The sequence below is a fragment of the Adelges cooleyi genome, unplaced genomic scaffold (genome assembly GCF_023614345.1).
Source record: "Adelges cooleyi isolate 19-005CV unplaced genomic scaffold, UGA_ACOO_1.1 ACOO_flye_CR_arks_rails_tigmint_CR_PRNA_651, whole genome shotgun sequence".
Lineage (NCBI taxonomy): Eukaryota > Metazoa > Arthropoda > Insecta > Hemiptera > Adelgidae > Adelges > Adelges cooleyi.
This window is the reverse complement of record NW_026096352.1, coordinates 11,693,739-11,705,906: the sequence shown is the minus strand read 5'-3', so window position 1 is coordinate 11,705,906 and position 12,168 is coordinate 11,693,739. Positions and strand designations below refer to the sequence as shown.

General features: G+C 26.9%; 1 protein-coding gene across 1 annotated transcript; it reads left to right on the top strand.

Annotated features, from left to right (window-relative positions):
• The first annotated feature begins 977 nt into the window (after positions 1–977).
• LOC126844817 (acyl-coenzyme A thioesterase 9, mitochondrial-like) lies at positions 978–4,250 on the top strand. The gene is made up of 10 exons (XM_050583236.1): positions 978–988; positions 1,501–1,610; positions 1,682–1,800; positions 2,464–2,584; positions 2,649–2,761; positions 2,849–3,071; positions 3,186–3,388; positions 3,461–3,634; positions 3,836–3,986; positions 4,186–4,250. The coding sequence occupies exons 1-10, from the start codon at positions 978–980 to the stop codon at positions 4,248–4,250; spliced, it is 1,290 nt and encodes a 429-aa protein (XP_050439193.1).
• Positions 4,251–12,168: the final 7,918 nt, after the last annotated feature.

The window sequence follows — 12,168 nt, the reverse complement described above, 5'->3', positions numbered from 1 at the left end:
ATATAAACCTATGTTTGAATTTTTCGGTTTGGTACTAAATAAATACTATACATATAAATAATAATATAAATATACATTCAAATTGATCGACAAATGCAATTTTTCAACATCAGTCGTTTGCGAAAATTCTTTCGTCTTAGTACACATAATCCGTTCGATAACTTTTATCCATTTGAAAAGTCACAGACCACAGTTAACACAATATAAAAATATATATTTGAAGAAATCACTGAACTTTATTGAGAAAAATGAATTGTTTGAGTACGACAAACAGAATATATATTGTTATTATTAAAATATGTACATTATTAGACTACAACACATAATATGTGACGCACACAATTTTTTCAGATTTATATAATACTTACTTGTAAGTTAGTGGGTCATGTAATAAAACTTCGATGATGGAGAAATTAGTTTAACAACAGTAATTATTGATAAAAATATCCGATTTCCGATTTTCAATGATTTGCATTAAAACACTTCACAAGGCACTGGCCACTGGTAAGCTAGTTTTTTCACGTTGCCAAGCATTATTGTTAAATCTTCATTCTGTAAATAATCAATACTGTATATGATATTTAAACAAAATGAGTTTAAAAATAATACAGACAATTTTTTCATCTTCAAAATTTATGTAAGTATAATATGTTTTATTCAAATATTTGCAGAAGTCGTTGCAAATTGTAAGCCGTGAACTACAAAATGGTTAATCTAAACTAAGCAAATGTATCATCTATAATTTATTATTTAGTAAATATATATATATATATATATTTTTCAATTAACCACGGGGCTTAGTTTCTTGTAAACAAATTATTTTCATATATGAATAGGTCATATATGAATTAAAATTAGAAAGGAACTAAATTTATAAAAAATAAAAATGTAATCAATATTTTGGTAAACTCTTATAAATTTGTTAGGAAGGAAATAAGCTCTAAACTTATAAGCAACTGAGTTCACTTGAGCCAGTAATGCTGTACAAGTGAACTTTTGAGATTAATATATTATTTTAATTAATATTTATAGCTATATTAATTTCTTAGTTTTTTTTGTTTTTAACTTGTATATTTAATGTCTAAGTAGCATTCAACCCTGCTGATAACAAATGTTTTATATTATTTCGTCCGGCATGCATCAAATATAGGTAGTTATGGTATAGTGTTAACCTAAAGAAAGAATGATTAAAAAATTAATGTAACACTATTAGCTGTTATATTTATTCTTGTTAAGTAATTTGAACTCTCACAAAACAACCTCTCCCAAGCGCATACATACTTTGAAAATTAAATCTACGTAAACTCTATTTTTATAAGATCTACTAATTGTAATAAACTCAATCGTCATGTTTTTTAAATTGTCTGTAATGTATAGATATTTTGAGTTGGCTTTTAAATCTATGAATGATAAGCTAAACTGTTATTATTGTGTATTAATAATATATAATATTATATATTATATAACAATATATAATATTATTAAAACTATTAATTTTAGTGTACAACGAAGCAAACCACTTGGGCTATGCTTAAGGTTGGAATCCAACCATTGCAATACTGCAGAACAGCCGCCTATTAATTTTGAAAATATAAAAACTATGCAAGAAAGTAATAATTATAAAAACGATGTTAAATTTAATACAAATTTATGTAACAACATTAAGCAATTTTAAATATAGTCAGAAAAAATCTTCAAAAAATGATGGGCGTATCTGGAAAGTACGAGAAAGAGGATAGAAGTTGGTTGATAAAGTACTTGCCAAAAACCCAAGAGGAGTTGCCAACCCGCTCCATGAATGTATGCATTTTACAATTTCATCTATAAAAGTGTTTAGAACAACATTCTCTTCAAAATGGTCTTATTGAATCATTTATAATTGTATTGTACATTTTTTTGTTTATTTAAAAAGACAAAAAAATAGACTTTTAACCGATGTATTGAACCAACCAATTTTAAATAAATAAATATCTAATATTGAAATAAGTAGGCAGGTAATACTTATAGTTTAATAAACATCTGATTTCGCGGGCATAAAATATAAGAAGATAATGACCCTAATTTGTAGTTGATGTAGGTATACGACTGAATATAAATTTAATTTTCAAACATTTCATAAATCTGATTCGTTTAAAAAACAATCTAGGTATGTTGTAAAAATTAAACTTTATTATAGAGTTATGCTAATACAGTAAGATTGTATATTGTTTCATTTTATATTTTTTATTTTGTTACTAGTTAAAATTGTAGCTATCGTTCCCTATAATTGAATGAAAAAATTATTATAAAAATAAAATTTGTTATTACCTCAAAAGCTATTATCAGGCTAAAAATACCTCGTGTGACAACATGGTATAACTAGTACTTTATTAAATGTAATTTTATTTCGTCAAAGAGTTAAACGTATAAACATACTATATAAAATATTGAATTATAAAAGTAATATACGATTATTTTTTATAGGACAGTTTTGATATGGCAAAAGTGCCATTGAGTAGTGATATTATGTTACAAAACAGGTATACTACTGCCGAAAACGGTTTAAGACTTGGTAGGCTATTGGAAGATATGGATTCGTTTGCTGGTAAAATATAAGTAATTGACCGCTTATTACATTAAATTTAATATTTCAAAAATACTGTTTCTAGTATGGATTGTATTGAAGCATATTTATGATCCCAAACTTCCAGAAGATATACCAATTCCATATGCCGTTGTAACATTACTAGTTGACGATGTATTCATTGAACCAGATCGATATGTAACTGATATATATATATATATATGTATATAAACATGTTTTAAGTAGATTCAATTTTTTCTACAATTTGTTTATTTGTTTTTAAAGCCTGATAAAGATTTAATATTCAGCGGGTTTGTATCTTATGCTGGAAAAACGTCATTGGAAGTCACTCTGTGGCTGGAACAACTTCAAGAAAATAAATTGAAACGTATCACAAAAGCACATTTCGTATTTGTTGCTAGAGATTCCACAAATACGTCGTCAGTTTTGGTGAACTCGCTTGAACCTAATGGAGAAAAAGAAAAGGATATTCTGCAACATGCATTAAGTACTTTCCGTGACTGTACATCTAAATAAATACCTATTTGATAATTATTTCAGACAAAAGCCGTGGCCATATTAAAAATACAATCATACGACAAGTTAAATTTATTTTATTTAGAAAGAAACGAAGAAAGAAAAAGATTCCGGATTGACTCCATACTAAATAAAGAGCCAATTCCTGAAGAAGAAGCATTGATATACAACACTTTCTTGAAAACTGTCGATGAGACGGAACCAATGTTGGGTAATAAAGTTCTTCCACCAGGAAGTGTATGGATGAATGATACTCAAATCGAAACCAATATTATTTGCCATCCTGAAGTAAATAATAGTTTTTATCGATCAAAATATGAATCTAAATTAACACGTATAATTTAAATTTGTAACTAACAGGATAGAAATTTACATAGTACTGTATTTGGCGGTTTTTTAATGCGTATGGCTACTGAACTGGCTTTCTTAGTGTCGGATGTTCATTGTAAAACACGAGCATTATTAAAAGCAATTAATAGTATAACATTTCGCAATCCTGTTCCAATTGGCAGCAGACTTATATTAATTGGAAAAGTATGTTAATTTACACTAAATTCTAAAACATGCAAAACATTTTATACTGCAATAGTTCTTAGAATTATTTGGAAAACAAAATTTAAAAATAAACAAATACCTACCATAAAAACAATATACATTTTTTAATTAACATTTTATGATAAAAAGTTTTAAATTTGACAGTGGTGAGTAGTAGTTATACACTTTATTTTTTTCTAGATTTGTTTTACCAGGGACAATGTAATAGTAATAGAAGTTTTAGCTAAAGTAGACAGTGCAGAAACAAAAACCAGCAGAACTACAAATTCGTTCTACCATATTTTTGTTGCTGAAAACAATGTTGCTCCTGTGTTACCTCAAAGCTATCACGGTAAAGTTATTCTCCGTATTGAAAATTCTATACTTTGAAGCGCAAAAAAAATGTACACAAACTAAGATACCTTAGTTCGCTCTTTTGAGCTTAATAAAAACAGTAGTTTTTATTGTTGTTAAAAAAGCAAACTATGTTGTATTAAAAACCTACTAGAACAATATACTATAGTAAATACTAATTGGACTATTTGTTTCAGATGCTATGCTTTATCTTGATGGCCGTCGAAGATATTTAGACATAAACAAAAAAATGTCTACATAGGCATTAAATAAATGTGTTATTGTTATCTTGCTAATAAATTATTTTTGGTTTTGTAATAATAAGACAATTCTTTGCAGTAAATAAAAATATTAAACTTTGCTATAATGTGCACTATTAAAAAATATGTTGTATTATATTTTAAAGAATTAGGAGAAGATGAATGCATCGTTGTAAACATAAACAACAGTATTACGATAATCTTTTATAGCTTTACCAACTAGTACTTATGGTTTTTTAATCCTTTAGAACAGTTAGATTCAAAATAATAGTTGAAAGTAGTCTTACCGTTTGACCAACGTGTTCAATTATTTTAATGTTTTATCATGTCGTTCTAAGCTGTTGGCTATACTTAAAAAAAAATAAAAAATATTAGTTTTTTGATACCAATCATTTTGCTTATCTCGTTTAGTCTTATACACCTTCCCCCCTAAAAAAATAAACAAGAAGAACTCGAGTATGTACACTTGAGCCGAATAAGTTAAATAAATGATGTCAGGTAATATTATGTAGACGAGAGGTAATGTGTGATTGAAGTAGTAATTACAGACAAAAAATACTTTTATGCAATAATTTTAACCTAATATTATTTATACAAAACGTGCTATATCATCTAGCAGTCAACAATTTCATAAAACCCTAGTTCCTATTTTTCAAACTGTTCATCTTAGTCGTACTTTTAAGTAATTTAAAGTAATTTAAAAAAAAAATTATTACAATGCATTTTTTTTACTACAAAAGTTAAAAAATGTGTTTTTAAACTATTGATTTATTTATAGCAAATAAAAATTAACATAAATGTCGAGTGGCTTTTGTTTTTGCGACACGCCCCAGCCGTTATTCGGTTACCTCCAAACTATCATGAGATCGAAAACAAACAATTTTATTTATTTATTTATAAATTAGGCCAATTTTAAATCAATACAATTACCAATTATCTATCGAGGAGTACAATTTTGTTGTATTAAAATATTATAGACTTGGTTGTACTTGCCTAAGGTGTACTACATAATGAACAAATAATTCGGTGGTATACGTCATTACTAAATTTGTAGAACGTTTCTGTTTGTATTGATGTGTTTTGTACACTGTTTAAATTTACATAAAAAAATATACTTTAATACACACAGTTCAAGTACATAAGGGAGGGGATTCAGCCCCTAAATCATCTCCTCCTTGTTTTCACTCAAGTCTATCTCAAGTCTTAAGTAATCGGTATCGGCTTTTGCAGACATACCACTTAGATAAGATTTAAATGTTTATTTTTTCATATATTTGATCTTGTTATTTAGATTTTTACTATAAATCAGTTACATTCAGTTATATTCATTAAGTGTCTTATTCCATGCCACATTTTTCTTGCCCATGCTTTTGCAGCATTAGCTCCTTCATTTTTGTCGGGTAAGTGATTTTACGCTTACCTCCTTCAGTAGCTTGTGGTGCTGCTGCTTTGGCTGAGTTTACTATGTTACTAGTCAATTTTTGTACCATTGTTTCCAATATCTGTAGTTATTTTTAGCTGGACTGAAAGAGTTGTAGCCTCTTCTAAAGTGTTTCTAAACCAGCCCCAGCCCGTTTACTTGTTTGTCAAAATACTTTTTGTTTCTTCATTATGACGTTTGAGTTTAATGTGAGGAGCGCAAGGATGTGATCTGATGTTAGGCCAGTCAGACGATGTACTTTTTACTACGAAGAAAACGTAGAATTTTCATCGGGGCAGTGGACCAGTATGTCAGCTCTTTGATGGAAATTAGCTTACCAACTTTTTGAACTAATTGGTCACGTATGTCACTGTATGTGTTTTATTTACACTTTTTTAAAATTGTTTTTGTTAACTTTTACCATGTAACTGTTACTGTTGTATATGCTACACTAGACTTATTTTAAGTCTAATTTTTAAATATTAAGACTAAAATCACTGCATATTGGTAAGTACTATATCTATAGGTTTTTTATTTGTTGAATTTCAGAAATTATCACTTACAAGCTTAAGACATGTACAAAATCGCCACAACACGTATTATACGAGTATATTACAATAAAAATTGTAATTGACTAAAATAAAAATTCAAGAAAAAATATTGTGTAAACCTAATAAATTTGCTTATAATATTGAATTTTTATGTTTCAAAAGATGTTACAAGTATTTTTAAATTTAACTTTTAAATGTATTTTTATTCATTTTTAGGTATACATTACTAGTGATATGCGTAGTACTTTATAATATATGTCATAATGTAAAAAAATACATTTTACAGGGGGATTCTTTTGTTATGGGCCACTCAGTATCTCACTGGGTTTAATTAATAATTAAATCATTTTTTTCATAGTGTTTTTATAATATAACATGATCTAAATTTTCCACAAACTATTATGTTTCTACAATTCTACCCCTCGCTAAACAGTTAACTATTTTTTTTGTTAGCAACTTTTAAAACTTAAATGATAACCTGTTTTGGATAACAATTCTTGAAGTTGTTAAAGTTTCAAGTTTAGGGTAGGAGAAAGCTGAAGTGTAGTATTATTCTTATCTGCGCGCACTTCCCCTCCCGTACTATCTTTTAAACTCCCAAAACTGGTTATCAACCCGTCAACATTTTTAGTAAAATATTCTTAATTTAAAAAATCAAAAAATATATACGTTACCATTTATATTTCAAAAGTTGCTAAAAAAAAACTAGTTTAATAGAGGGGTAATAAAATAGAAACATAATCATTTGTGGAAAATTGAAATCACATTATGTAGAAACAAAATTAAAAAAAAAAAAATCAATTATTAATTAAACCCTGTGAGATATTGAGTGGCCTATAATAAAGGAATCACCCTGTATTATATGCTGATTGTAAATAACTCTACTTATTTGCAATTCAGGTATATTAATAATTATTTTAATACTCGAAAAATTATTAAATATTAAAAAATATTGCACTTACCTATAATATATGCTATACCCGTAAACATAAATGTCTTAACTGCAAACGGAATAAGTTAATAAAATAATAAACTTAAAGTGTCTAACAAGAAACTAATTCAAACATTATTTTCTCTTTCTTCCATGTACGTAATGTGTTAAATATAATACCTACATTTTACCTGAAATATAATACATAGCAACTTGGAAAAGTTGATGAAATCGCCAAAATAAATTATAAATGAGATAAAATTACAGTGGTTTGTTGTGCACAAACACTACGATATTCCATATTTATATGTTGTACCAAAACCCAATATCAGTTTAATTTTTTTTTTTAGGGGAGGGGGCCTCAGGATAATTTATATTTCGTGTATGCTTTACAAATATGTTTCATCTAATGGTAGGTAGATGTTTTATTGAAATTCTTGAAAGATATATCTACAGCGTAACAAAAACAACAAATAGACACGAATAGAGCGATTAGACTAATGAATGTTATCACGTAAATGCATTTCCAAAAGAAATGGTGTTCAACCGAATTTTCTGCTATTTTCTTTTTGCTTTCCACCTTTACCTTATCATTTGACGAAGTCTGAAATTGTGTAAAATAATAAAATTAATTAGGATAATAATAAGGAAGATATTGAGATATTAACATAAATGTTGCAATATCACTGTAATGTACCTCAAAAAATGATTAAATAATATTTATTAAAAAATTGACTTATGAAATTATTTTTAAATCAAATGCAAATTTGAAGCAATAGGCAAACACTCCGTTTCTATATTAGACTTAGTATATTATGTGGTTTTCGACGAAGAATTACGTACTCAATTTTTCACCATGAATAGTTACTATATACTTACTACCTACTCATATACTCGTATTCGTATAAGTGGTGATCCACTTATCGTGAACCACTAAATTTCTCATAGGGTTAAATAAGAAATTAAAATTTTTTTTTTTCATATTGTTTCTATTTAATGTGATCTCAATTGTTCACAATTTTGTTTTTACCCCCTCCCAACTTGGTTTTTTTTAAATGAACTTTGGAAACTTAAATGGTAACGTGTATATTTTATTAACTATTTAAATTGAGAATAATGAACTAATACTTTTGAATGGTCGATAACCAGTTTCAGATAACTATTCTTAAAGTTATAAGAGTTTTGAAGTTAGGATGGGAGGAGAAATGCGGTTGTGAAATGCGCGCACATAAAAATAATACTACACACCACCTACCCTCCTGCCCTAAACTTGAAACTTTAATAATATCAAAAATAGTTATCCGAAACTGGTTATCGACTAGTCAACATTTTGAATACATTATTCTCAATTTAAAAAGTTAGTAAAATATACACGTTCCCATTTAAGTTTCAAAAGTTGCTATCAAAAAAATTAATACAAATATATAAAAAAAAATTGTTATTTCTTATTAAACCCTATGAAATATTGAGTGGTTTACGATAAGTGAATCACCCTGTATGTATACATATACTAATAATAACTAAAAAAAAAGATTGTTTTGTTGTTATACGTATTGTTATTGATAGAAACAATGGTTTAAAGATACATATAAAAATATTTCTAGCCATTGTTTATATTCAAACTTTAAGTCATTGTAATTTGTAATTAAAAAAAGATACTAATTTTAGTTTTTCGAATATTTTTTTTTATTACAAAACTATTAATAACTTTTTAAGTTATGACGATTTAAATGGAAAATGCCGTTTTTTTACATGTTAATCATTAAGGAAAATATGGCTTTATTGGAACCACTTAAAGTTGTCCTAAAAAAATAGAAATAAATCTCGGTCCACTTCCGTTATTAGACGAAAATATTTGATTTAAGTCTCTGATTTTATAATAAAAATTGCAAAAATTTAAAACTGGTCGAATTCGATTTTTTTTGAAAAATAACTTAAAAAACCTCCATTTTTGGGGCAAAAATTAGTGATAAAAATTTCCAAAAAATAAGGGTATAAAGAACTTAAAGAATTTTGAAAAAAAAATTTGAGGAGGTCAGTCCGATAACCGCGTGATTTGACTCAGAATTCTCAGAATTATATATATATAGACAGGGTGGCCCACGGAGATTTGACAAATAAAATAACTTTTGTTCTAGTGAATATTTTTGAGATTTTTTTTTAAAAATAATTTATACTCATTTGCGCAATAAGCACCGTGGTTTTTATTGCATTTACCTGTTTTCCTTTTTTTAATCGTTTTTTTATTTTTTTTATTTTTTTTATTACTTATTTTTATTTTTTTTCAAGATGGCCATTTTGTTCAAAATAAATTTTAAAAAAGAATTTGGATTATTATTCATCCGTTTAAAAGTTATATTCATTTGAAAGTAAGGATGACTGATGACGGGTGTTGGAGTGCGGTAGGTAACGAGCGCTGATAAAAATAAATCTACGTGGTTTACTCTAAATAAAAATATGTAATAAAAAAACTATTAAGAAAAGTAAAACAGGTAAATGCAATAAAAACCACGGTGCTTATTGCGCAAATGAGTATAAATTATTTTTAAAAAAAAATCTCAAAAATATTCACTAGAACAAAAGATTTTTCATTTGTCAAATATTAAGATCAATGATGTTTGTGTATTATTATAATTATTAGCATGCATTGTGTGTTCTTATGGTGTAACGATAAGAGGTGAAAATTGATGTATCACGAAGAAGTTAAGAACACAGGAAGTGAGTAGTGGTCGAGATCACTCTACTAACTTAAAACTTTACCTAAGGATTTTAGGAAAGGTACAAATAATTCATCATTATTTATTACAATAACCAGTCTTAGGTTTTATACTTACTGAATTTATTTCGTTTATATTAATTTGTTTAGTGGTACTGCTGTGGTCGATTTCGTCATGTGTATTGTTGCTTTTTGTAGAACTATTTGCATAACTTTCACTATTTAGGTTACTGGTTTTGTTTAATTGAAGAGAATCCTTAAAATAAATAATAAAAAAACTTAATGGTTAATTATATTTGCTTAAAGAACCACGAGAGTGTTAATGTGGAATTATTGGACTTGGCTTAAAAAGTAAATACACTTTAAAGATCTATAACAAAAGTTTATTTTACCTTAGTAGAAATACCAGTACTTTGAAAATCCTTTTGAGACTCTTTTGTTACTGGCAAAGTGATATTTGGTTTTGTTTTTCCAAAAAGAAAGCAGGATGCTAGAACGTTAAAGTAAGCCAAATAATATAAAAGATTAACCCAAATCATGTTTTAACATAAGTTTTCAATTATCATAATATTTTCAAAAATATAATGTTATTGACATAATATGTGTTACTAAGCAATATCCATCTTTTTTTTGAAAAACAAATATACTTTTTACTATAATATATAAATATTTTAATCCATAATCTCCAACAGTAATCTTCAAAACTAAGCAAATTCTTTCGTAGAATTTTATAGTTTACGATATAATAAATTGTTTTAAATAAATTATGTAAAATACAAATTGAGCCAGATATTATATGATTTCTAAAGCTTAAATGTCAGAAATTATTATTATAACAATTAACACGAATAAAGTGAAAATGTATTTAAAAATGGCTATTAATAAACCGTAAGAAAAAATAAAAGATCAGTATTGCTAAAGAAAGTAGGATTTCAGTGAGGTTTACGAGCTAAGAAATAGCAGACTTGGCAACAATGTAGATAATAATAATTTCGAAGATGATATGGGTGATTCATTTATTTATTTATTTCTACGCCTGACGGTAATTTACAAGAAAAATACTTAAGTGTTAATAAATATTAAAGATAACAATTAAATTATTTAAGTAACAGTTATTAATAATAGTATATGATTAAAAATAGTGAAAGTCAAGCAAATTAATAGTAAAAATATACATATTATCAAATTAAAAACAAAACATTGTGTTTTCCGAGTCTAAGATTTATCTTACACTACATTTGGATTAAAAATCTAGGAGACTGGGGTCCGAGTTCATTATACACATGGTTATTTAGATAGAATCGTATCATACATAGTTAGTTTTACGAGTACTGATTTCGAAAACCTGTTTAGTACGGGACTCAATTCTAGGTACATGAAATGTAACCCCACTGAGTAGACTAAATTATTGATAAATCTAATGCCTAGGATTTGTCTTCTGATTATAAGGCTAGATAAGTTGAAGGTAGCAATTAATGAGCTCAACTTAAGTACTAAAAGATAAATATGACACTTATGTAAATCCTAAATCTTCTACTTGATATACTCGAGGCAAGCATTTGTAAATTAGAATTAAGTAATCAAAATTGATTTTATTATGTGTTTTGAACTCGAAAATTAAAAAAAATTTATAACACTCACCTTGTATGCCAGTAGTTTTATACTTTTGGAGGTCATTTTTTTTATAATTATAGGATCTTTTGGTTTACCTGGTACCCATACAGCATAAGTTGAATTTTTTATAATCAACATTTCTTTTAATATTTTTTCCTTTTGACCTCAAATTATATGTTAATGAAATAATAATTTTAAAAAAATCATAATTTTCCTGTGGTCAAAACAAAAATAATATTTTTTCGATTTATAATTAAAGTACGCTTAATTATAATTTTAACTGTGCAGGCTTAATGTTGGTACCACTATCGAGGGTTAAATTAGGGAACACGAGATGTTTTTGGATGATTTTTTTTTAATCACACAACCTAGGTCCAAAAAAATGCCATAAATTTATTAACAATAGTCGCACACACAATAGGTAATTTCACATGAAACGACCCTTAAGATATTGCTATGGCTAAAAGCATAAATAAACATATAAACTACATGAACAACACATAAATCATGTACATAGAAATCAATGCGCCCTAAGAAATGCTACATTTATTACTGCGAAAAATACTGTTAGAAAAACTGAATAAATTAATCATTGAATATTGTGTGAGAACGCATGCTGCAAAACGTTTGTTTTTAGCGAGTACTCAATTTTTTTACTTGGTATTTGACTGGCCCTTAATTAATTTCA

Bases quoted from the DNA above. Each gene is read 5' to 3' on its own strand.
- LOC126844817 (XM_050583236.1), top strand. The intron at 1,801-2,463 runs GTATGCATTTTA...TATTTTTTATAG, and splicing joins TGCCAACCCGCTCCATGAAT to GACAGTTTTGATATGGCAAA. The intron at 2,585-2,648 runs GTAAAATATAAG...TACTGTTTCTAG, and splicing joins AGATATGGATTCGTTTGCTG to TATGGATTGTATTGAAGCAT.